The 27,559-nt window shown below is 43.7% G+C and overlaps 1 protein-coding gene and 1 pseudogene across 7 annotated transcripts in view; one reads left to right on the top strand and one right to left on the bottom strand.

The window, feature by feature from the left end:
* Positions 1-27,559, bottom strand: part of VPS13D (vacuolar protein sorting 13 homolog D) — a 304,733-nt gene that overhangs the window by 39,334 nt on the left and 237,840 nt on the right. For all 7 annotated transcript variants that reach the window (XR_012512316.1, XM_074380077.1, XM_074380076.1 and 4 more), the window contains 2 exons: positions 24,840-24,972; positions 20,428-20,623 (listed from right to left, as the gene is read on the bottom strand). Coding sequence is in view for 6 of the 7 variants with exons in the window: in XM_074380077.1 (XP_074236178.1) it covers positions 20,428-20,623; positions 24,840-24,972 (329 nt within the window). In the remaining variant the exon portion in view is untranslated. The remainder of the gene's footprint in view (positions 1-20,427; positions 20,624-24,839; positions 24,973-27,559) is intronic.
* LOC101040498 (protein S100-A10 pseudogene) lies at positions 2,971-3,339 on the top strand (annotated as a pseudogene).

The raw sequence follows: 27,559 nt of genomic DNA, 5'->3' as shown, positions 1-27,559 counted from the left end.
ATCAAAAGGAAGTAGACCTCATACTTGGTCAGATGCTTTGGATTAAAATCTTGAGGTCTTTTGATGCAAGGGACCAAAAGAGGACCTAGAAGCAGCACAGACATTAGGAGCATGTACTCTTGTGTTCAGTTGGCCTGGGTTCGCATTCTGGTTCCCTTTCTTACTACCTTTGAGGTCTTAGACCGTGTGCCTCAACTTTCCCATCTGTACAATGGGGAAAATATGGCACCCACTTCATCGGGTGGTTGTGAGGACTGACCACGAATGACAGTGATACTGTGCAAGCTAGTCAAGGTTTTGGATCCATTTTTGCAGCACTGTCATCCCGAGCAGGTGCTGCCTAAGAGCACTGTCCACTGCAGACAAGCAGCAATCTGAAAGTGACAGACAGAGATGTCTTCCTGGACACTATGGGCAAAGCATAGGCAGGTCTCGAGTTTGGCCAAAAACGTGACCGGCCAACAGACAAGACTAAATTACCCCTCCACCCACTTTCTTCCTTATGTCCTCTGAACACAGCCACCGCTGTCTTTCTGACTACACTTACACTAAATCCTTGTTTGCCTGCCCGTTTCCTCAATGCAGTGCCCACTTTAAGAACCCAGGCCACTCCAGGCCTTCCTGTGACAATGTGCCTATTCCCACATGCCCTCCCTGGTGAAGGGACAGAGTTCCCATGGGGCCACTGGCCTCGGACAGTGTCACATAGGACTGTTGTGTATCTCTAGGCTCACAGGTCCCCCTGTGGGGCGGCCTTCCAACCACTCTGTTTTAGCACCTGGGCTTAGCTGTAGAAGGCCAACAAGCAAGGCTAGGAACAGCTTTCGAGGTGATGGGGAAGGAAAATGGCATCATCCCGAGCTTGACAAGAGCGCTCCGTGGCCTGCATCCGACCCACCTCTGCCACCATTGCGGCCTCCTTGGAGACGGGCAGGTTTCCTGTGGTGTCAGCCCCGTTTCCTCCAGCAACATTATACTGCAAACAGAGAGCTACTCTGAAGAAAGCACTAGGGTGTCCCGTTTCTGGCTGGGGGGAGGGAGACAGACTGCTTTGCTTCTCCAGAGAGAAACATCACCGTGCCTTGACCTTCTCTAGACAGCGTTCCCTCCCTCTCCCCAGTCCTGAAAAGCTGTTTGAAGAAAAGAAACGTGCAGGCTTTCCTTTATGACCTCAGATGGGCAAGTTCTGAATGGCAGCTGGGTCTATTACATGCAGTGTGAGAGGGTTAAACAGGACAGCCTCGACTCTTTATAAACTTTTGCCCTGTGGATATGCACTCATTGGCGGCAGTACAAGACTCGAGCTGTATTACACGCCTTAACGATATGGTTCAACTGTCGGTCAGGCTTGGGCCTGGCACTGGGCCAGACCGCAATCAATGGGACACAGAACCTCCCCCTTTCAGATCATCACGAAGGCTCATATTATCTCCTTTTCGTCGTGCTGGTTAAATTTATGGAGCAGAACCCTGAAGCCGCATTCCTTGGCCTGGGCCGGCCCACGCGGCCCTCCCTCCCTTTGTTCGGTACTGTAAGCGAGCCGTGCTTCGGAGGACTGCAGGGTTGTTAGTTCAGGCACTGACTGTTTGCTCATGACTGAAGTGAAGAGAGTTCAGTGGAAGGGCAAAAGGACAGCCCAAGTGTAAAACCCCATCCCAGCAGGCCCTGGGCCCCTATATATAGGCCCCGAGCTGCTCCTGAATGTCACATTTCACTTTGTTCTCACAAAAGCAAAATCTTCAGTCTGATCCCTGACGAACCTTCCATAAAACAGCTGCTGAGTCCTCCTACAGCACACCCCCACTTGAACTCACGGATTTTCTGGGGTGCCATGGGAGGTAAGCTTGCCCTTAATACAACCACACTAAAAGGAGACAGATTTCTAGAGCCATCTGCTAGTCCTCCCAGGTTCCATAGGAGACGGGATACCAACCCTGGCTACTAGCCAGTCTTATTTTTAATGCAGAACACACACACACACACACACACACACACACACACACACACACCCCTTATTTTTTCGGCCTTTGGCTAAAGCGAGGGACATGGGAGTACTGTACGTGAATGTGTGTGTATATATGCACAGGAGGGAGGTGTTTATAGGGGATTTGGTCTTATGGAATCAGACAGAAGGTCCCAAGCACTAGACCACTGAATCTATCCATGTGTTCTCATTAATACTCTGATCAGAATCCAATGTGTCAAACAAGCAGCTCACATGGGCAGGACTTCATTTCAGTTTGGTTTAGCCTAAGAGGAGAGCTCTCCTGGAATGTTCCAGAGTGGCACATTTACAGCTCACTACAGAAGATGCCACTGGAGGGCTGGAAAGGCAGCTCAGCCCGGAGGCGAAGCCAGGCTCGAAAGCAGGCGTGCCCAAACTACGGACCTCGGGCCGCATGCGGCCCCCTGAGGCCATTTTTATCCAGCCCCCTGCCGCACTTCAGGAAGGGGCACCTCTTTCATTGGTGGTCAGTGAGAGGAGCACAGTATGTGGCGGCCCTCCAACAGTCTGAGGGACAGTGAACTGGCCCCCTGTGTAAAAAGTTTGGGGACGCGTGCTCTAAAGTGATTAATTGTGAGTCTATGGTTTGTCACATAGGACTGTTGTGTATCTCAGTGGGTCCACCTGTAAAATGAGGCTACTGGGTTGAATTTTGGAAGTCTGAAATGATTACCAGAACTCTTCTAATGAAGGCCCAAGCAAAATAGAGAAAGAAAGAGCAGGAGGAGCATAGAGAAAACAACAACAAAAACGAAACCAAAGATATGATAAGAGGAGCAGGTAGGAAAAATGGCCTCTGAGGGGTGAGCCACTGCTGACTTGATACATGTTTTTCTGGCCAGTTTTGGCTTCACCCATCTTGATACAATACTAAGAGTCAGGCCCAAGCTTGTTAAAAATAAAAACAGAAGGCTTCGCCGCCCCGCGTCTAGCTAGCTCAGCGTCCACCACACCTTGGTCAAGGCTTCAACAGACCACATCAAAATGCCATCTCAAATGGAACATGCCATGGAAACCATGATGTTTACATTTCACAAATTTGCTGGAGATAGAGGCTACTTAACATAGGAGGACCTGAGAGTACTCATGGAAAAGGAATTCCCTGGATTTTTGGAAAATCAAAAAGACCCTCTGGCCGTGGCCAAAATAATGAAGGACCTGGACCAGTGCAGAGACGGCAAAGTGGGCTTCCAGAGCTTCTTTTCCCTAACTGCGGGCCTCGTCACTGCATGCAATGGCTATTTTGTAGTACACATGAAGCAGAAGGGAAAGAAGTAGGTAGAAATGAGCACTTCCCCCGGTCCTGAGAAGAGTTGTCCCAAAGGGTGAGTCACTTAAGGAATCAGTCCCACACCTTCACCCATATAAGGATTTCATGAGCAGATCAGGACCCTTAGCAAGTGTACAAATAAAATCTAACTCCCAATTGATGAGAAGAGAAAGAAAAGTTAAATGCCAGACAAGCCTTTGATTTTTGTATTGTTTGCATCCCCTTGCCTTCAATAAATAAGTTCTTTTTCAGTTCTGGAAAAAACAAACAAACAAACAAACAAACAAAAAAAATCCAGAAATCCCATACTAGCAACTATATGCCCACAGGGACTTTCCAATTCTGGAGAGAAGCAGACTTCTTTGGTGGGGTCTAGGGAAGCCAGTGGTCTGTTTCAAATTAGACCCTGGTTCTAGCTGAAGATGAAGAGTCATGCTTCCTTATTCAAAGTAAGCCATGTATTTCTGAATAGAAATCATAAATATATTCTTGCATTTTCCCCACGAGGTTTCCTTGTCTACTATGCTGATGTGTAGAGATGGTAAGTGAATTTACCATTCCTAATTTAAAGCCACTTTTGGTGGTGGGTGGGGTAGATGGGAGGTGCCACGGATCACAGAAAACCATCTCTTGTTATATCCCTCTTGTCTATGGTAATGCTTTTGTATACTATTTGTTCTGGTATGTTTAAAATGTGGTGTTACAGAGAACCACGTAAGCTGGGAAACAAGAGGCAAGAAAGAGAGAGATAGGCTAATTTAGGACATTTTCAAGAAAATTGTGTAATCCAGTCAATCTGTCTCCAGTTATTCATATACATGTTCAGGGTTCAATTAAGTTTTTAGTCATAACATCTCACATCTCCCAGGACAATCTACAAAGCACTTGCACTCACATTATCACGCAGGTTACAGTCATACACAGAAATGAATCCAGTCTCCATTAGGCATAGAGTGTGTAACACGAGGACTCCTGAAGGCCTACTCTGGCCCATCATGAGCCCAGATGCATCAAGAGTCTCTGATATAATGAAATTTGGAAAGCTGGACCTACCCTTGAGAATGAGACTTTATTATGGGCCAAGAAAGACTTTGAGAACTTATAAACTCAATGCCCCTGCTTCCTGTGGACTTCTTCTATCTCAGGATCACTTTTACGGCAATATTCCGGGAACATGCAATTATAAGAAAACAAATTGGCCAAACTCTGAAAATGCAGGAACACAAGTTGCTTACAAATGAGATGCAGAAGCCAGAACAAAGTGAGTTGCCATAGCAGACTCGCTGGTGTGCACGCTTCTCTCCTGTACGTTCTGTGGTTTGCCTGCTCCATGAGCTACGTGACACTGCTATTTACTCTGGCACCGTGGCCAAGGCTAAGAAGTACTCATCTAATACGGGCTGGGGAACTAAAAGGAAATGTGTTTTGGAATTTACTTTTTCACACCCACACACCATTCTTGTACAAAATGCCTCTGTCAAGGTTTTTTGTTTTTTTTTAAACATCAGCTAAAAGAAACTGAACATTCAAGTACCTCGATGATGACTGAGCATGTGGGAAGTGGTCGATTTACAACAGGTTCCCTGGACATTTTATTTTATGTATGCTGTCCTGACACACTCTACCCATGTGGCCAAGCCTGCTATGTATGTCTGGGACCACTTTGTAGTTTTCCCAGGGGTGAAATCAGAGGGAGGGCTGAAGTGGTGACAAGGCCAACTTGGCTGCAGACTCAGTCCCTTGGGGGGATGAGATGTAACTAACTACAGTGGTGCTAAGTCCGGCTGGGGCTTAGACTAGGGCCACAGCCTGCTGAAGAATACTTCAGGTACACTACAGCTGCAGATTAACCTAGTGCTTTTTTATTTTTAGAATGCATTGTCGGGCTGTCATATATCCTGCATGGGCTTTTTCTTCGTTCTAATATCCAGCTTCCTCCCTGATGGCAGAGCCAGCCCTAGGAAGGGAGCTTCCTCCGTGCCACTCCTCCAGGAAGCTACACCACTAGTTATTCACCTCAGCCATGCAGGCAGGACCAGGGCAAGGATGACCCTCTCCCCTTTTGCACAAGGGAGAATGACCTGAGGGGGAGATACAAAGCTGTCTACACAAGGTCACGAAGCACAGTAGCGTGAGGGCTGGAATCGGGGCTCTGCTCTCATGATTTGCAATCCTGTTCTCCTGCCAAGGGGCCAAGCTGCTTCAAATACCCAAAGGGAACATCCAATAGGTTATTTTGATCATAGAGAGTTGAGTCAAGCAGGAACTGATCCTACACTGACAGAGTAAATGAATGTGAACTGCTGCCACTTCAGCACAATACATCGGGATGATGCTCCATGCTACTTTGTCAGCTCTACCTCTGCCTTTTGGGAAAAAGATAAAATCCCATGAATCTCTCTAAAACTTAAGAAAAAAATCTGCATTAGTATATTAGGCTTTAATAGAGTTTTAAAAAATCTGTCACCACAGTGCGTTGTACTTATCATAAGTTGTAAGAAGAGCCCAAGTCGCAAATGAATTGCCTGGCCTGAAGGCTGTTCCTCCAAGAGCTACCTCTCTTGCCGAAATGATACCCAGAATTTCCTAGAAGGCTCAAAAGGCAACAGTTAAATTTCAGGAAGTAGGACAAATGGGAGGATGAAGTTTGGAATTAATGAGAAAAGGATCATTTATAATCTAGAGAATGTTCATTTTCAAAGGCCCAAGGCATTACCATAATCCACAGCTATCTGTATCATATTTTCATTATGCAGAAATCATGAAATAAAAGGTGCATGATGAAAGCAATGCTTTAAAGAGCCCAGCATACTTAGCTAGAAATGAAAGAAATAGTTTTTCGTCTTAAATGCTTAGTCCTGAACTTTTTTTTTTTTAAACAGGCATAGGGGACCCCAACCTACATAATAATACTATTGTGAGATTGTCCTGGCGGGAGTCAGACAGATTAGCTCTCAACAGTTCCAAGAGCCCCATTGAAAAGGAATCTGATTCTACAATTTAAAACCCTTAAATAATACTGAACAGTGGACTGTCATGCGTCTGGAAAATATAACCATTTTTGAAGGATGCTTTCCAAAGCACGTAATGCTTTTAAAGCTGTTTATCAGAAGAGCTGGATGAGCCATGGTGGCCCAAAACAGTTTGTCAGTTGTTACGGGGTCGCATGCCCCATCCTAATTTCCTTAGGCATTCCATCATTCTCGGTTGTCCTAGTCTCGGCAGACAACAGATGCCAATGTTTGGAGACATTCGCTACATAACTTTTACCCGACAAACCTGGCTCCAGGACAGATTTCCATGTCATGTGGGGCTTTTGGCTGAACTCTGCTCGAACCCAGAGGCATATCATTTACAGCAGACACTAACAATAGTTTGGGATCACCTGCTCTTCACAAGTGGGTTCAGAGCAAGTTCGTGGCCTCTGCACACCTTTTCCAGTGGGGTTCCCATACACAAAGGCTCAGAGCCCAGGAGAGTCCCTCCACCCCACAATTCAACCAGGTTTGGAGGCCTGAGTTTAAGTGTTCATTTTGTGTGAAGAAAGAGAATGGGAAGAACAAAAACCCAGCAAAGCATATGAACTCCTAGGGCTAGCACTCTAGCAAGTGGTCAGCAAGAATTTGGGGACAGGCTCGAGTTTACGTAAGAGCGATGGACACAATCCCTGTTTCACTTTCACACAACATTCCAAATTCAGGGGAGAACACTGACACCAAACACCATTTCTTGAGCCCTATCTGCATGGCACATGCCAGGCTGAGTGCTTTATATGCATGATATAATTTAATCCGTGTAACCACCCACCGAGGTAGGCACATGACTCAAAGGAATCTCATCTCAGAGAGATTAAGAGGGGAAGAACTTGCTCCAGGCCACAGCCGAGCAGCGGCCCAATGATTCAAACCCAGGGCCATGCGACTCCCCAGCAGGCCCGTCTGCCATTGCACTGCAGACGTGGGAACCAAGCAGTGCCGCGGAGCCCCTTCTTGCTTTCTGCAAATGCATGGTTTCTTTTCACACCAACTGCCACATTGCTCCTTCCTATTTTTTCAGAACTGGGGAAGAATCTGTGATTGCATGTTCTTTCCACATCTTTTTCTGAAACAAGCGCTTCTCTTTGAAGAAAGACCTCTTGCCCTTAGAGTGTCGAGATAAGAAAAACTTTCAGCAACTTCCCTTGGAAACTACAAAATACCCATCAGCACCCAGGATCTAAGTACAGTCGCTCCCCAGCTGCTGGGCCCCTCTGAATAGCTTTTATGGTTCAGTGAGGGGTGGTGACAGGGCCGTGTCACTACCGTAGGGTGTGCTATTTCTTTCATGTTCCCGGGATCTGACAAGAGCCTTCCACAACCTGTTTCTTTACAACACACAGAATGAGAGATTAAAGAGCAATACCAGACTCTAAGCAGGCGCTGGGACTGGCAACGACTTCTTACCAGATGTATTCTCAACGTTTCAAGGAAGGAAGAGCCACAGACTACCCGAGCAGACGCTGTGCAAAAGCTGCTGTGGTGACTAAATGAGATAATACATAGAACCAGGGCTGGACGGATATGGGTTTCACAGAACCATACTAATTCAGAGCCTCTAGTTGGATGTAAAGGGGAAAGAACACCAAGAAAGGATACATAAATGAGTGAAAAGTCTGAATTACAAGACTTCTGATTAAACGTGACAGATCTAGTCCAGGGACCCCGCTAAAGGGAGAGCAAAGGGATACAAATGGCACAAATCCAAAAGGATAAAGAGAAGGTGCCAAGAATATTTCAGAAGTTGAAAAGCAGATGGACACGTGGTGCTGAAATGTAGGCCCGAGGGGGTGGAAGCCACAAGGCAGGAAGCTAATTAGGATGGTGGTGCCCACTGCATTTCAGAAAGATGGAGGCAGCAAACAGCTCTGAAGGCCTGGGGCATAAAGGAGAAACAGGTAGGCCTGGAGCGAGGTGAAAACAGGAAGGTTAGTTAAAAGGTTGCATGGGAAGCAGTGAGAGCTGCAGGTAGCCTATCTCATCCCCATTCAGCTTGCTCCTCTCAACAGGAGCCCAGAGTCACAGGTCCCCACTTGATCATTCCACAGTGAGGCCCCCTCAGCCTCAAACCAAGAGCTCCCAATTGGCTTTTTAGTGCCTCCTCCTTAAAGAGGAGTAGAACAGATAGTCAAGAATCACCAGACATCTGGGGACTGTCTCTATTCATGAAAGAAAAAGACCAAAACAAATAAATGGAAGAAAAAAACTCAGTAGAGTACTTCTATAGACAAATAGCCTAGAGCAGACCTGGACAACAACCTGTCGGATGAGAGCGGCGGGCACTGAGGGGGATAATTTAATTAGGAACCAATAAATTACTCAATACATTTGCAAACATACGGAAGAGTGTGTGTCATAAATTAGCAATAGGAGATAGAAACTTTTTTAAAAAAAAAACAGAAAAACGAGTTACTAAGCCCAGGGTAAAAAAAAATGTTGAAACGAAATCAACATTTGACAATAAATCACAATGTACATGTAGAAAATGAAGCAGACAATAATACCAAAAGAGCAGTTACTAAGTCCAGGGAGAAAAAAAAAAAAAAGCACAACGTAAAAAGGAAACATCATCACAGTGACCTGGGTGGGTGGCTTCACTGGGAATACTATTTACACAGCCACAGTAATATAAAAATGGAATATTAAGTAATTCAAAAAGGATTATATAACGATGCTGAAAAATGGGGAAACGGAACATGTACATACAACAACATGAAGTCAAACGATGTCAAGAAATGGTAGTTTAATTATTTATGAAATATAAAGGTAAATATCTCCACATTGAAGGAACAGCCCAAAGTGTTGAAAGTGCTTGCCTCTGAAGGAGCAGGAATCAGGGAAAGGTAGGGCAGGCAATTATTGACTTTTGCTTCTAGACATTAGAAAGACTTCAACTTTAAAAAAGTGAATACATATCTACTTTGATAAAATGTAATTTCAAAGATAAAACAAAAATTGTCAGAGCAAAATAATTCAGGTAAAAAATCTCAAGTTTTAAAACACTGTTGTTTTTTTGGGGGGGGCGGGGGCGGGGGAGACAGAGTCTTACTCTGTCACCCAGGCTGGAGTACAGTGGCACAATTTCAGCTCAATGCAACCTCTGACTCCCAGGTTCAAGTGATTCTCATGTCCAGCCTCCTGACTAGCTGGGATTACAGGCGCCCACCACCATGCCCAGCTAATTTCTATATTTTTAGTAGAGATGGGGTTTCATCATGTTGGTTAGGCTAGTGTCGAACTCCTGGCCTCAAGTGATCTGTCTGCCTCAGCCTCCCAAAATCCTGGGATTACAGGCATGAGCCACCATCCCTGGCCAATACAGTTCGTATTAATTGCACGAAGGTACTAAATGTTTATTAAATACATCTAAGGTAAAAAAAAAACAACTAAAAAATCATTAACTAATTTTATCAACATTTAGTAAAACTATAACAATTTGTTTTCAAGGAGTTGTGACAGACCTGGTCATGAGGGAAAAAAAATGCCTGTAATGACCCCCTCAAACACATACCATACCAAACAATTTTATTGTTTTCAAGAATAAACAGTAAGTCAAATCACTAAAAAAAAAATGGGTACTTCAAGAAAGCTACAGGAAACTTACTTTAATGAACATGTAAGAGTGATTTAAGAATATTAACACACAAACCAAACAGCTTGGTGACTCTTCAGAGCAGTTTGTCCTCAATTATTTAAACATCCCCAGTACTTAATACATATTAAATGCCTGAAATAGCCAGGCGAGGTGGCTCACACCTGTAATCCAAGCACTTTGGGAGGCCGAGGGCAGGTGGATCACCTGAGGTCAGGAGTTCAAGACCAGACCAGCCAACATGGCGAAACCCCTTCTCTACTAAAAGTACAAAAATTAGCCAGGCATGGTGGTGGGTGCTTGTAATCCCAGCTACTCGAGAGGCTGAGGCAGGATAATTGACTGAACCCAGCAGGCAGAGGTTGCAGTGAGCCAAGACCGCACCACTGCACTCCAGCCTGGGTTACAGAGACTCCATCTTAAAAAAAAAACTAAAAAAACAAAGAAACCTGAAATATAGTAGGAGCTCAAGACTTAATTAATACATTTCTACTGTCAACTTGCCTACACTTATTAAGTGATGGATCTGAATATCATGAGATCAGAATTGGATTAACTGGGCCGGGCCGTCAATAGTTCAAACAAAAACATACACTTCGAGGTTTGCGCCTTCTCACTAACGGATAGAAAAGCACTTCACATGTGGTAATTTGGCCTCTAACGCCTCAGAAGGTGGACAAGTGCCAGTTATTACCACTCTAAGTGTGCTTCTGGGGTCAATCAGTAAAGTGTCGGGAACCGGTGAGCCCTGGCCTCTGTCCATCCTGGCATCACTCAGCGAGGTTACCATGGATTCTAGCCAGGATTCCTGTGACCCATACTTCTCATAACAAGAGGTGAAGTTTTGCTTTGTCTCCCCTTTGAAGTGTCCCACAGTCCCTGGGATTTTATGATACAGTTTGGGTCACCCCTGCCATTATTGATGTTTGAAGTATGTTTGGGGAAATCTGCTAGGAGTTGTCTCTGGTGTTAACAACAGAACAACTGCCTCATAAAAACTGCTTTCTACAAGGAGTTCAAAAGAGCTTATCTAAATATTGTGGGTTTATCCTACTCCACCAACTTTGCTAGGGGAGAAAGTTGAGGTTTTGGCAAATGAATTCTGAAATAGATACACCTTCTCAAGTACCTCCAAGAGTCAGGGCAGTGCTAACACACCCAAGCAGCCTTTTGATGAGATCCTGCACTTGGAATTACGCTGCTCTACACTTACTATCCTGCCGAAATTAAAATTTATTGGGATGGTAGGTTAAGGTGAAGGACTAAATTAGGTAAATTATTGTAAGAGGTCTTTCTGATATGTGATAAAATCTTTCCAATTGTTACTTCCAGAAACCCAGTAAAAGTCAGGAGCAAACCAGGAGGGCTGACAAGTGTTGGCAGGAAGCCAAAGGGAAGCATCGCATTACAGCAGCTCCTATGGTTTAGTCTGAATTAGCCCACCATTGTCGGTATGTGCTACTCATCAGCAAGATGATGGATTATCAATTACCATATTTTCAAATAGAACAGCTTGTCAAAAAAATTAACCAGGTACATTTGTTGGCTGGTAGCGTGTATGCAGAGTCACAGAAGGTGAGGAGAGTGGCATCTGCACATTTTCACAAATCTCTTAGGTTTTGCTAAATGGAAACCGCTATATTCTCTTACCTGTTTCTACAATCGATCTGCTACAATATCACACACTGTGTAGCTTCTGGAAAACTCCACTGTACACTCATTAGAGAATACTATTGTAAAAATTGTTATATATGTAAATTCGTATATAAGTATATGAATATATACAAATAGGTTTTGGGTTATGGATCTGGGGTACCCCAGGGGGTCCCCAGACCACATTTTGAGACCCTCTGTTCTAAAAGAACCTGTATGTACAAATTCTCTCTGCTAATCAGAAATTGGCTTCCTCTATGTATTAAAGTAAATCCACTAAGGATACAGATAAGTAACATTATTAACTTGATTCGAATTATATAAGCCCAATATAACAATTTTTTTTTTTTTTTTGGAGACAGGGTTTCACTCCCATCACCCAGGCTGGAGTGTGGTGGCACAATCTTGTCTCACTGCAGCCTTGACCTCCCAGGGTCAAGCGATTCTCTTGCCTCAGCTTCTGGAGCAGCTAGGACCACAGGTGTGGGCCACCACATCTGGCTAATTTTTGTATTTTTTTTTTTTTTTGTAGAGATAGGTTTTCACCATGTTGCCCAGGCTGGCCTCGAACCTGTGAGCTCAAATGATCCACCCTCCCCAGCCTCCCAAAGGGCTGGGATTACAGGCATGAGCCACCTGCGCCCAGCCTTTTTTAGAGTATATTGTGATCAGAATGCTTTACTAAGTCAATCTTACTTTCCCCCCATTTGATGAGCTAGTGAGAAATTTAGCAAGAAAATGTCTTTGAGAGCGAGTCTGGCAACACAGTACCAGGTAAACAGTACCAGGGCAAGAAAACCACGGATGAATTATAACACCAAAACCTATCTTTCCTTCCCTCAGTGCTTACGAGCCATTATTTGTAATACAATACTGAGTCTTTAAGTCCCTGCTAGTCCATATGTCCTCTGTGTATCTCAGAATTATCTTATAGTCTAAAGCTCTTTGGCAGCAGGGGAGCTGAACTCAGACCTGGGTCCTCTTGCTACAATTTTATCTTGGGCAAAGATGGATGATTCTGTAAGGGAAAACCATGAGAGACATGGGATAGCAATGAAAATCTAAAAGTAAGTAAATCCAATGCCTTTACAGAGGAATTCCACAAATATAAATGGCTCTTCAACCTTCTCTAATGCACAAAATATAATTTTTTTCTCAAAAAGAAATATAGATACTTATTTTTCTTGAAGTTCAAACCAAAAATCTCAAATGTCTATCTTATGTATATAATATTAGGTGTCACCTTAGAATTTTAAAAACAAATTCAATGAACACAGAAGGGAAGGAACTACACATGTATAATGGCTACATTATTTAATTTTTAAATGGCATAACCCCAAATCAGAAAGTAATTACACTTTCCATTCATTTTCTTTGCATAAAGACCTGCTCGTTGAAATACAAGGACTGGACTTTGAAGGATGGTGATTCAGATGTAAATTCAGTTGATTTTTTTTTTTTTTTTTTTTTAACTTTTAGAAGCAGGATTGTGTGGTTTCTATGAAGTCAGTCATCTCTGCATGCCAAAAATGGCAAAAATTAGACGCTCTCCTTTCTAGAAATGATTATAATGTACCATGACCAAAAAAGTGGTTTTTTTTTTTCCCTAACAGATAATCTTGCATAAAAATGACTCTTGGGATTTCAGAAATGGAAAGGCTTTTCTCAAACACGTGTGTGCATGAACACACACGCTTTGCATTTTTTCCAACAATAGACCTGAGCTTTCCGTAAGTTATGTTATAATGAGAATGGCATCGTCTGGTGCCTTTGAGTGAAAGGGGAGTACAGTATTTAGAGTTCAGCAAGAGGGAAGAAGGCTGTCTCAGAAAATACAATTTCTCTGCTTATGTTCCTGTGAGAGGAAGTTTAACTTATAAGGCATGAAGGACTGTTAAGATGCTTCTTTAAAATATCTGATCCTGGCCGGGTGCAATGGCTCACACCTATAATCCCGACACCTTGGGAGGCCAAGGTGGGCGGATCCTGAGGTCAGGAGTTTGGGACCAGCCTGGCCAACATGATGAAACCCTGTCTCTACTACAAGAACCCCATCTCTACACCAGAATTAGCTGGGCAAGGTGGCGTGCACCTGTCATCCCAGCTAATCCGGATGCTGAGGCAGGAGAATTGCTTGAACTTGCGAGGCAGAGGATGTAGTGAGCTGAGATCGCACCATTGCACTCCGGCCTGGGTGACAGAGCAAGACTCCATCTTGAAAAAAATAAAAATTAAATAAAATATCTGATCCTATAATTTCATCAGCTTAATTTCAGAGCCAAGTGAGACACCCAATGTCGTCAACACAGATCTTAACGTTTCTTCTTCGGGGGTTGCTCACATAGAGGAAGGAATGAGAAAATGACCCATCTACCTTCAAGCATTCTCTAGAAAGACCTGGTTTGGCAAGATCAGAGTGCAAATATATGGCTGTCATCTCACAAATATATACGCAAGGGTGAGCAGAAGATAAAGGGGCTGTCGCTATATCCACTGTATCCACTATATTCACTGGACAACAGAGGAGAGATTTGACAGCCCCTTCCCTTCAGCTGGATATAGCAATAATTTTTCAGTTTCACTGAAGTGTAATTCCTTTTTCATGATGTAACTAACATGTTAACTAACACAATGGCTGTCCCAAGCAGCAGATGGTGACCAAACCAAGACAGATAAGCCCAAAGATTAGAACCAGAGCCTAAGGGTCAACAGGAACAAGTTCCAGCTTTTCACCCTTACCACATACACGTCTCTATATCAATGCTACTACAGCATACAGGGCTCGTCTGGAAGGAGCATTCTGGAACTTCCTAGATGAGCATGACGCAGTAGCCACAGGATGACATGTTAGATCTTTCTGAAATGTTAATTTTACTAGGTAGCAATTAAAAATATTTTCTTATTAAGCTAAACATGGAATAAAATATAAAACCATGTACAGTTTTAAGGAACAGGAACTCTGAAATATTGGGCCTGCTCTACTTCCAGATACTTGGGATATCAGCCTACTCTCCTGCCTTGAATGGAATACTAGTGGAAAAAAAAACCGCTGGTATATCCTAATAAACATTTGAATCTTTACTCAATTTTTACCTTTAGGAGTTCCCTAAAGGCTCATTTCAAGCCAATTCTGCTTGATGTGCTATGTGTAATACCAAGTATAAGAAACGCCTGCTTTCAGAGCAGAGTAATTAGACGCAGTATTATCCAACTGTGATGAAAAAGTTAATGAAAGCATTTCCTAAGTTCTCTCTGCAGACTTTTTGCTGACTTGTCCAACCTGACACATTCAGGCTCTGGTGATCCAAGAGGGTCTTAGTCCTTTTATCCTGGAAAGTCATGAGTAAGGTGTGAACACTATTAACAAAAGGAGCCTTTCCTTAAGAAAACCCATTTCCGTTTCACATCTAAGAGGTCATTCACGAGAAGTGTCTTAACAGATTTTGGGTTGTGTTTTGGGAGTGTTTTTACTGAAAAAGTCAAATATGCCCACCATAAATCTCTTCTGTGAAATCAACCAAAAAGTTTCTTTTCAAAAGCTCTCAGAACAAATAGAATTTACATCTACATGCACAATACAGGGGTCCTGGGATTCCAGAACATTATCAGTTCTGATGGCTGTATTCTTAAACACTGATCTATCATTATCCTTCAAATTCCCCTTACTCCTTATCTAACTTAAATAACGAGATAAGCTCCAACACTCCTGAGCTTCGCTAAATTAGTTTAAATATTTCAAGTTCTGCCAGCTCCTACTTCTCTCCCCCCTTTTGGGTCTTGACTTAAAAGGTGAAGAAATATTTTAGAGGAAACCTCAGGGCCCAGCTTCATAAATCTTCATCAGCTACTTCCCTAAAATGTCATGCACCCCATAGTCTGCAACAGATGGTATCTGGAGAAACAAACAAGCAAATACATAGTGCAGAGGCATACATTCCTTTCTTTTCTTTCTTTTTTTCTGAGACAGAGCCTCGTCCCGTCACCCAGGCTGGAGTGCAATGGCGCCATCTCGGCTCACTGAAACCTCTGCCTTCCAGGTTCAAGCAATTCTCCTGCCTCAGCCTCCTGAGTAGCTGGGATTACAGGCACATGCCACCATGCCGAGCTAATTTTTTGTATTTTTAGTAGAGACAGGGTTTCACCATGCTGGCCAAGCTGGTCTTGAACTCCTGACCTCATGATCCTCCTGCCTCGGCCTCCCAAAGTGTTGGAATTACAGGCGTGAGCCACCGTGCCTGGCCATTCCTCTCTTTTCAAAGGCATTTTTGTCTTCTTTTGTGAAATGGCTGCTCCTGGGTCTCTGCAACTTTCTACTGAAGTGTCTTTTCAAATACTACCATCAGATGCCACCACATTTATGCAGTAGACTGGGCACTCTCACATAGCTTGGCACCCTGCTTGGGTCTGGTCTGTTTGAAGGATAGTGGGCTCTTCACATGGCTTCAGTGGCACCTCAAGTGTGGCTGCATCTGTGCCATTTTCATAAACTTTACTTGGGAACAGACAAATGTGGCCCAATACACGTAGGCCAGAAGATGCAACCTGAGCCAGCAGAACGTTGACTTGGAAAAGGTTTCTTATTTCAGTTCCAAACCACACATACTTGTACAGTGAACAAATGCAGCGGGGGATATTGGTCCACAACACTCATGCTGAGGCCAAAGGCTCTGCAGTCCTCCGCCCTCTTCTCTCCCCACCCCCACCTGCCTTCCCGAGAACTATTGGGTTGCCTGGAAATTTCAGAGGAAAGTTAGGTGGCTGTTGTTCTGGAATGCCGGCACACTCCAAGGAGAGGAACTTGGAAGTATTTTAATCTAAAAGAACATAAGGAGGGGGGTTCCCTATAAATAAAATCATGTTCAAATAAACACAAAAAAGGAGCCAATATTTCCTGTAAGGCCACTTTTCAGATGGATTACTGGAAGGAGTACTCTTTCACAGTTTTATGGCTTACTTTCCTATCATCTGCTTAAAATTTGAGTCTTTTAAAACATAGATGCTAAGATCTAAGCCTTTACTTGGATGAAATATTACAAAGGAAGCAGAAAGTCTCATTCCAATTGCAGGCTGAGAGGCAGAATTCTTGGACTCTTGGGTTCTATTCCTGGCTTGGTCCCTGGGCTCAGGTCAACCCCCGGTCAGAATCTCACTTCTAATCCCTTCAAATCATTTGTTAGTCCCTGTTGTCTAAACAGTGGGGAAAAACCCTGAGTAACACCCCTGGATCCTGTTCAATCAACTGGGATGATTGGAGATGGTTATAACTCACTTCCAAGAAACCAGGGTGATTTATCCCTCGGTGACAGTATGAGAGCCAGTATGTTCCTAAGAGATACAGTGTCATCAACACACTGGCACTGAAACATTTCTCCACCTGCAAGGATCTCTGCACTTCTTTAATATGATTTTAAAATAATAGCACCCAGCATTTTTATAGTTCTTTATAGCTTCCACATTAAAATAACTCTGGTTGGGCTTCAAACTCCTGAGAAGCAGAATAAACAGACAGATAAACTTATCTCCAATTTATGGATGAAAAAATGAAAACTGAGTCTTACATAGATGTCTTGACTTGACCAAGGGCCCAAAGTTAGTAAGTAAGGAAGCTGGGACTCTGGCCTGTTGTTTTCCAGATCAAGTGTTCTCTTTGTTTGTCAGGGTCTCACTGTTGCCCAGGCTGGAGTGTAGGGGCACAATCATAGCTCACTGCAGCCTCAACCTTCCAGGCTTAAGCAATCTTCTTCCCACCTCAGCCTCCCAAATAGGAAGGACCAGAGGTGCACACCACCACACCCAGCTATTTTTTTTTTTTTTAGAGATGGGGTCTCATTATGTTGCCCAGGCTGGTCTCAAACTCCTGGGCTCGAGCAATCCTCCCACCTTGGCCTTCCAAAGTGCTGGATTACAGGTGTGAGCCCAGCCCAAGCGCTCTCTTCTCTCTAACACATGGCTCCTCATGAATACTTCTGGACCTAGTCAAATGGACTGAAGGACACTGATGAAAGGGCTACTATTTATCTCTTCAGAAGAATCTGTAATTTTAGCTTTTTCAGCACAATAAAGGACACTGATCTACCGATCCAAACATCTGCCCCCGTTGCCTCTGGTAACTTCTGCCATGACTCTCCCACTACTGGCACCTCCAGGAATAGAGAAGGGATATGGAAGCTTAATCCCTCTCCTTTGAGGATATATGAAGACCAGGTTGTGCCTCAATGATCGCCATAGCTTTTGTTTCTAGGAGAAGTGAATGGTGAGGCAGATAGCTATCCCATGAAACTTCATGGTTTTTTCTTTTTCTCTGCAGCCTACAAAGTTGGAACTTTCAGTTCAACTTCAATTTGGCTGCCCAATCACTGTCTGCTTTGAGTCACGCTGCACAACGTTTCTACATCCCGAGTGCCTCATCTACATGGAAATGTAAAACTTCATTGGGCCGAGATGAGGAATGACCAGTGCTGACAGTGAATGGCTCCCCAGTGCTTTCATTAGGGTACTGTCTCTGCCGCTGAGGTCGGGATAGTGCTGAGGTGGCAGGCCAGAGGAACCAGACAGAGAAGAATGCAGTGCTGGCCAGGCCGCTGAATCATGTCAGTGTGTAGGTAATAGTAAAGTAAATCTTGAGTCAGCAGGGAAGAAACTGTGGAATGCCATACCTTACACTAACTGACTCTGAAACATGTACAAGAGAAATTCAATGAGCACCCTCTCGCAGGCCCAGGCAGCATGGTGCAATGCAGCAGTGCCGAGCACGGGGTCAGGAGACAGGCTGGGTCTAAGTCGAGGTCTACTATCTCCGACCAGCTGTGTGGCTGTTGACAAGCTCCATGACTTCTCTGGACTGTCTTGTCCTCTTTGTAAATGAAGTATGAAGATTAAATGGGATTCCATACATACACGGAGGCACAAAGACAATGCCTGACACTTAATAAGTGATAAGTTCCTTCCTTTTGGTATTGCACACACAGTAGTTCCCTTTAACCTGGAAGGTGATTCTCTCCACTTGGCCAACTCCTGCTTCACACTCCAGGCTTCATCTCAAATATTTCTTCCCTAGAAAAGCCTGCCTCGACTCCCCTGTTCACCAGCTTAGCCACCCTCCTTCGCCCCATCACCTCTGATCATGGTCTCGAGGTACCCTGTAGGTCTCCTCTATGTCATTTGTCACAATTTCAGCAAATAAGTGTTTATATGATTGTTTTATGTTTGCTGCCCTGCTTGATTATAAGCTCTGCTTGATTATAAGCTCTTTAAGACCAGGGACAGTTTTGGTTTCTGCTATTCCCAACCCTGAATTCATAGACAATTTTCAATTACTATTTACTGACAGGGAATGAATAAATGACAGCTATGTACTGGCTGACACAAAATCAAACTTCCATGGCAATGCTGAACAACTCATAAAAATGACAAGAACGCCTTTCTTTCTGCAGTGACCATGGCTACATTACTTGTGCTCCTAAAAGGAATGAAAAACATCATCAAGACTTTCAAGATGATAATGTATAAATTCTCATCAACATGATTAAACTTCACAACACAAAATAATCTTTAAAAAATGTTATCACATATACCTTGAACCCTTTTTATCTATCAATCCCTCGGCTATTTTGACATTTGAAGAATACAGATGCTTCTCTGGGAATTCTTAGGCGTCTTTGGCTTTACACTTCATTTAGTCTTATTATCTTAACAAATACTGGAGGTAGACTTCTTGGGCTTCGAGCAGAGATGGAAAAAACTAACTGGAAATACTTTTGAAGCCTCCTCACTGCCTGCCCCTCCCCACAACTTCATAAATGATTCAAAATAGACTCAAGGATTGTTTTAGTTTTGTATCTGAGAATAGAATGTAACTTAACTAAAGTCAACCATACAGAGTTTACTCAGCTGCTTCCAGATGGAAGACATTCTGGCACAACACACTGCCTGGCCCTAGTCCACAATCTGAGCATTTCCCCTACTGCAGTAATGTGTCTTCAGTAAGTTTTCCTGGTGACAGACAAATGGATTCACTTCAATTGGGGACAATTTCACTTCACATCATATTTGAGGGAGTGATAGGATGTGGGCGTGGGCCAGGCCCTAGGCATTCTGAAAGGGTGTACTAATTCACTCAAGGAAAATCTATTATTGAGCAAAATCCTTCTGGGCTTAAGTCGAGTCTAGCTTGGCTGAGCCCTTAACATTCATTATACCCTTTGTTGATAAGAATCCCCAGTTAGTCACTCTGGAAAAGGGAGGCTAACATAGGCCATTCAAACAACCAGCTACATTAAAGCAGCTGGGTTTTGTGGGGTTTGGAACCATATGGGCTGCCCTTGATTTCCAGTCTCAACTGGTATCAAGGCCAGACAGCAATTGAACAGCAGAACTGCCGACTTGCTGGGGGATGGGAGGTGGCACTTTTCTTTATGAGGTTGAGGCTGGCACTTTCAAGCGAAAGGAAGATGAAGAAGGAACAGACCCATGTGGTAAACTGCAACTGCAAGGATTCTAGAACTATACCATGGGGTGCAGGAGGAAGAACCAGATGACAATCTGACAGTTGGCTTGGTGAACAGAAGAAGCTTCTAACAATTGAATCCTATTTCTGACCTTTCTAGTGCAGAAAAACAACATAATATACTCATACATACCTATGTATAACATGTAATATATACAAATATATTTATCTGAAGAAATGAATGCCAAGTTTCTGTACCTCATTTTCATGTTTTTATATTAGACAGGTCAAAAATTTCAGTTACAAGTATTTGAATTTAAAATCTTATAACTAAGACAGTGCACAATTAAACACATCAGAATGGATTAGGAGAAGCAGCAGATCTAGGCTGGAAACCACAAAAGCCACGCCCCCACAACCACTGACCTGGGGCCACTGAGTGTGGCTGTGTCTCTCACCGCCTGGGCTGTTTCTGATGCAAAATCCAGGGCGCCTGCCACTGGCTTGGTTACAGTGCCAACAAGCCCTTTTCCAAGGCCAGATATGAAACCGCTGACACCCCCTTCTGTTTTCACACCTTCTACTGTTGAAGTTATAACACTGGTCAATCCACCAATGATACCTAGTGAAAAAGACAAGGGATGTTGTGACCTGACAAGGACAAAAGCAAAAGCATTTAAAGCCAAACCCCTTGATTCCAGGCACCTGGAATAACTTAAGGGCATTCTATTAATCTCTGTGCCAGAGAAGCCACAGACAGGCCAACTCACAGACAGGGAATCCTGCAGATTTGCCCATGAAGTCCAGAGTCAGAGGGTATATGTTACATGTTAGTCAGAAGTAAAGTGTGTTCCAGTTTTAAAAGAATCAAAGAAAAGCTGAGAGGTTAACAGTGGCCAAGTTTTCCATTCCAGAACTTGGGCAGCCTATGGACAATCAGGAGAGGATACAGACAGAGGATTAAATCAATGGGACACCAGAAAAGAGGGCCTTTGGGGAAAGTTTGAAAATGATGGCATCCTATAAAATACAAAACAGAGGCCGGGTGTGGTGGCTCATGCCCGCAATCCCAGCACTTTGCGAGGCTGAGGTGGGCGAAGCATGAGGTCAAGAGAGCGAGACCATCCTGGCCAACATGGTGAAACCCCATCTCTACTAAAAATACAAAAAAGTAGCTGGGCATGGTGGCACGCACCTATGTTGCCAGCCTGGGCAACAGAGTGAGACTCTGTCTCAAAAAACAAAAAAACAAAAAAACAAAAAAAAAAATTAGTATCCATGCGGGATTGGTTCAGGATCCCCTGCAGATACCAAAATCCTAGGATGCTCAAGTCCCTTACATAATGTGCTGTAGGTGTTTGCATATAACCTACACACATTGTCCTGTATACTTTAAATCACCTCTAGATTATTTATGGTAGCAAATGCCCACGTATCACTTCATTTGTGTGAAATTAACAAGAATATTTGAAACATGCCGCAAATTCAAATTTTGCTTTCTGGCACTTTGTGAAATCTTTTTTTTCCCAAATATTTTCCATTCACAGTTGGCTGATTCTGTGGATATGGAGAGCCAACTGTATACATTTGCAGTTTTCAAAGAATACTATGTGGGTGACTGGCCATCCCCACTGGATGCTTGCGCTAAGGTAAAAGCTACTAGATGCTCTGATGAAATTTGGTATAGGAGGTTATAGTAAGTGATAAAAACCTTCATGAAGAGCACCCCAAAAAGCTGTGAAAGCTGGCTGGGACCCTCAATGGAGTCAGTTCAAAAGACCAATCCAGGTCAAAAAGCCATTCCAAAATTTTGCAAGTTGACAGCAATGGCTGAAAAGGCCAGCCTTAGAAGAGGCCAGAAGCTGGCAGAGGCTGAAGAGGTCACAGTCACTGAAAGGAAGAGGCAGCTCGGTCCGGGGAACATCTCCAGGACCTATGCCAGGGACACTCACAGGATGTTTACCCTCTGACAGTGGGGTGTGAGGAAGCTCTCAGGACTCTTCAACTCTAGTGAGACAAATTGGTAAAGGAAACTCCTTGGGCGAGAATGTATTAACAATTCACAATGTTTCTTTTGGATTCTGGGTCCATTTGCTCCAGTGAGGCAATATCCCTTTCCTAACTTTTTTTTTTAAGAAACAGGGTCTCAGGCTGGGTGCGGTGGCTCACGCCTGTAATCCCAGCACTTTGGGAGGCCAAGGCAGGCGGATCATGAGGTCAGGAGATTGAGACCATCCAGGCTAACATGGTGAAACCCTGTCTCTACTAAAAAAAACCAAAAAATTAGCCAGGCATGGTGGCATGTGCCTGTAGTCCCAGCTACTTGGGAGGCTGAGGCAGGAGACTCACTTGAACCCAGGAGGCAGAGGTTGCAGTGAGCTGAGATCGTGCCACTACAGCCTGGGAGACAGAGCAAGACTCCATCTCAAAATTTAAAAAAAAGAAAAAAAGAAAGAAACAGGGTCTTAGTCTATCACTCAGGCTGGAGTGCAGTGGCATGATCACAGCTTGCTGCAGCCTTAAACTCCTGGGCTCAAGTGATCCTCCCTCTAGGCCTTCCAAAGTACTGGGATTACTGTCCTGGGGCACTGCACCCAGCCCTTTACCAAACTTTTAAACAAAGTTCTTGGCAGAGCACACACAGAACAGGAATTCAAAATAAAATAAAAATAAAAATAAACAGAATAGGAATTCAGACTGGGACCCGAGATACAGAACACGATTGAACCTGGGTCCAGTAGGGCCTGCAGAGAGAACTGAGCACAATTTCCAGTTCTTAAATCAAGGGGATTGAGTGGATTCTGGTTCTTGTCGTCTTCTAAAGATCTTTTCATCCTATAGGAAGGCTCTCACTCTAGGATACTGCCTTCATATAACCCAGAGCTCAATGGATCCTCTTTGGATGAAGCCATTGGCTCCTGGGGAGGCTGTACATATTATAGGAAGGTGATTCTCGACAGGAGGTGATTTTGCAACTTTGAACCAATCCTGCATTTTCTCAGCACATTTGTGTGTTCACCTAGAAAGTGAGGACAACCATGGTCTTTCCACATCGCAAGGATGCTGGCCAGATAAAGGCCACCAAACATAACAAAGCATTTTATATTCATTTTAAAAGTCTTCTAAGAGTCCAATGTACTGTCATTACCATTACTAGAAAGAATGATTGAACCTTTAACCCCAAATGATTGCTTAACACTCAACTTTTAAAATCCATAAACAAATTACTTTCAGCCAAATTTCACTTCTGGCCTGCTGTCTCCTTAGACAGCTTCCTTTACGGATGGGCAGCCTTAGGAAAAGCAAAGGCATTTTGATCCAAACCTCGCCATTAGGAAAGCTGATAAACAAAAACTCTATTCTAAACATTGTGTCCTAAGCACATACAAAAATATAACCTTTTACTGTCTATATGCCTTCCTCTTCTTCCAAATGCAGATAATTAAGACTGATTGGTCTTGATGTGACTCTGATAGCTTTGGATGGTTCCTAAGGATCTGGTACAAAGAGTTTAATTTACTAAGCCTTACTATGCGTGAGCTACATGCCAGGTGTCATGTGAGGTATGCAAGGATAAAGGTGAACGCAAAGTGGTCTTTCTCCCCTCCTCACATTCTCAATCTATCAGAGACCTCAATGTACAAAGCTGGTGACATACACAATCCAGACTGCCCTGTGTGCTCTGTCATTAACTCTAACTGGGACAATGCAGCTAGGAAAATGTATTTGAGTTGGGACTTATAGATTATGAGTAGGATTTTGATAGACAAGGACATGAGGCAAAGGAGGGAGAGTGGAAGGACCATGTGTGAACGAGGACTTGGAGGCACACCTGGGAAGCAGTAAATAGCTCTATGTGGCCAAAGCGCAGCATGGCTGAGGGACGGTGACTGGAAAAATTGGCTGGATTTATAGTTCCAAGGGACTTGAATGCTTGAATGCTGTACTAAGAAGTTGTTAAGAAAAATGCAACAAAAGGCAAGTGACTCAGAATTAAAGCATTAAAAATCAGAATTCAAAGTCAGAGACCGAATACATTCATGCCATCAGCAATATCTTTTAGGCAGATAAATGTATACTTTCAGTAAATGTACATTTATGCAAACTGAAAAACTCCTGGGCCACAGACCTGGCCACCAATTCCCCATTTCAATTTCTTTGGAAGGAATGATCAGTAAGGAGAAGGCAGAGGTTACAATTCTAAGAAGAGAAGCAGCAGTTACAATTCTAAGAACAGGTCTGGTTGATTACACCTTATGATACTTCGGGAACAGAAGCCAGAGAACAAATAGGAAGTGCAATGTGTGCAACATTCAGAAAACACATGAGGAGTTCTCACAGGCTGTCATATTTCAAATGTAAGGAGGATAAAGCAAGAGAGCTTGGAAGGCTATCAGGTACACCAACACAGGATTTCCTCTGTTGTAAGTTTTTTTTTTTTCTTTTTTTTTTTTTTTTTTGAGTCTAGCTCTGTTGCTCAAGCTGGAATGCAGTGGCATGATCTTGGCTCACTGCAACCTCTGCCTCCCAGCTTCAAGCGAGCGATTCTCCTGCCTCAGCCTCCCAAGTAGCTGGGATTACAGCACCCACCACCATGCCCAGCTAATTTTTGTATTTTTAGTAGAGACAGGATTTCACCATGTTGGCCAGGCTGGTCTCAAGCTCCTGACCTCGTGATCCACCTGGCTTGGCTTCCCAAAGTGCTGGGATTACAAGCGTGAGCTACTGCACACAGCCCAGTTTCTTTCTTTTTTTTTTTTTTTACAGTTGCAATCAGATTGGTACAAAGGCACCTCTGAGGACCTGCAGCAGCAAAGTCTGATTCACCCGTAACTTACCATGAGCCAGGCCGTGGATGCCGGCTACAAGGTGTTCACCACTTGTGGCTGCGTGGTACCTGATGTACTCCCGCTCTGACTGATGCCGATTGTCCATCGTCTTCCCTAAACCGTCTGATAATGTCCCGGCAAACTAGAATGAGTTAAAAACAGGAGAAGAGTTTTAAAGTCTCCGCACTATTTTTACTATTTTAATTAAATAAACTTAAACAAATTTATTTATTTATTTATTTATTTATTTATTTATTTTTGAGACGGAGTTTCGCTCTTGTTACCCAGGCTGGAGTGCAATGGCGCGATCTCGGCTCACCGCAACCTCTGCCTCCTGAGTTCAGGCAATTCTCCTGCCTCAGCCTCCTGAGTAGCTGGGATTACAGGCACGCGCCACCATGCCCAGCTAATTTTTTGTATTTTTAGTAGAGACGGGGTTTCACCGTGTTGACCAGGATGGTCTCGATCTCTTGACCTCGTGATCCACCCGCCTCGGCCTCCCAAAGTGCTGGGATTACAGGCTTGAGCCACCGCGCCCGGCCAAACAAATTTAGATATGTGGGGCACAGTGGCTCATGCCTGTAATCTCAGCAGTTTGGGAGGCCAAGGCGGGTGGATCATGAGGTCAGGAGTTCAAGATCAGTCTGGCCAACACAGTGAAACTGGTCTCTACAAAAATACTAAATAAGGCCGGGTGCGGTGGCTCAAGCCTGTAATCCCAGCACTTTGGGAGGCCGAGGCGGGTGGATCACGAGGTCAAGAGATCGAGACCATCCTGGTCAACATGGTGAAACCCCGTCTCGACTAAAAATACAAAAAATTAGCTGGGCGTGGTGGCGCGTGCCTGTAATCCCAGCTACTCAGGAGGCTGAGGCAGGAGAATTGCCTGAACCCAGGAGGCAGAGGTTGCGGTGAGCCGAGATCGCGCCATTGCACTCCAGCTTGGGTAACAAGAGCGAAACTCCGTCTCAAAAAAAAAAAAAAACTAAATAAAGATAGGTAGATAGATAGAAAGATGATAGATAGATAGATAGATAGATAGATAGATAGATAGATAGATAGCAGACAGACAGATAAGCCCACGCTGGAGTGCAGTGGTATGACCTCATCTCACTGCAACCTCTGCCTCCCAGGTTTAAGTGATTCTCCTGCCTCAGCTTCCCAAGTAGCTGAGATTACAGATGCATACCACCACATCTGGCTAATTTTTACATTTTTAGTAGAAATGGGGTTTCACCATGTTGGCCAGGCTGGTCTCGAACTCCTGACCTCAAGTGATCTGCCCACCTTGGCCTCCCAAAGTTCTGGGATTATAGGTGTGAGTCGCTGCGCCTGGCCAATAATATAAATAAATTTAAGTATTTTAAATGCAGTTACCCCTGTAATCCAAGCACTTTGGAGGCCAAGGCAGGTGGATCACCTGAGGTCGGGAGTTCAAGACCAGCCTGACCAACATGGTGAAACCCCGTCTATTAAGAAAAAAAAAAGATTAAATGCAGTTACCTATACTGTCTGCCCTAGGTAAGTGGTTCTCAAAAGCACTGGACACATACAAATTGTGTGATGCACCCGAAGGGGGACACTAGTCGTTGCAAAGAAACTACTAAAAATCTCTAATGATACCACTTTCTAGAATACCATTCCAAATTTACTGAAAAATTAAAGGTATAATAAAATGGCTTTGGGGAGGAGAATGAGCTTCGGGATTGTATCATGGTAAGAACATAGGCTCTTTGCTCTAAGAATCAGCAGAATTCAGAATAGGAAATGTGTCAGATTGTTGCTTTATGGTTTGGTATCAAAATTTGGAGACATCAAACTCCCTCCAGTAATACCCTCTTTCATTCATTCAACAATTGCTGAGTACCTATATGAGGTGCCAAGCTCCATCTGTCAAAAGCCAAAAATGAAGTAGATGGAAAGATTAACAGGTTGGGTCATCTTTCACAGGAGGTGGCAGACTTGAACGCATGATTTCAAATGCAAACCCATCCTCCCCCACAATTCGGAGTTTATCCTGACATACTTTAACCAGAAAAACTGTCTCATCCATCAAAGCTGGGATAAAAAGGACATAAAACTCTGTTTTGTCACAAGACAATCTGAAAAGGTTTAAAGTGGCAGTGAATAAACCACAGAGTACTTATCCTCATCATTCAGGCATAAAAAAAGAAGGATATCAAATATATAATTAACCTTCTCAGGAAGGATCTACCAAAACAAGTGGTTTAAGTGCCAGTGACCCAGGACTAACCTCTTAGAAAACTCACAGGAATGTTCCTTAGATATAAAGCTCAGGGGAAAGCCTCAAGGTAAGCTGCCTGCCTGGAAGGCCCAGGAACCGGGTGGCCATCTGGAGGCCAATTTCATTCTCCTTTGGTAAGGGGGTTAGGGTGCGTGTTACAAAGATCACATCTGCCCTGGAAACTGTCAGTCATGAGGATTCTTGACACAAGTGACACGTGAGTTCTGGGCACAGAAGAGGGACTAGTGAACAGGGCAGTAATTCCACATAAAGTGATGGTTCCTGGAAGAAGCTACGGGAAGGCTCATGCCTTTTACTCAGTGCAAATATTTTACAACCTAGGGCAGTGATTTCTGACCTTGCTGGAGATAAAACCCCTATCATTATTTGTTTGCTTTCCACTTTGCCTTCCACATTACTCCCTGTCTAATGAGAAAATTAAAGTTAATGAAAATTAATTTCATAGCTTCCTTTAAGACAACTG

The sequence above is a fragment of the Saimiri boliviensis genome, chromosome 11 (genome assembly GCF_048565385.1).
Source record: "Saimiri boliviensis isolate mSaiBol1 chromosome 11, mSaiBol1.pri, whole genome shotgun sequence".
NCBI lineage: Eukaryota > Metazoa > Chordata > Mammalia > Primates > Cebidae > Saimiri > Saimiri boliviensis.
Note: the sequence above shows the minus strand (reverse complement) of the source record. Positions and strands in the feature narration are given on the sequence as shown.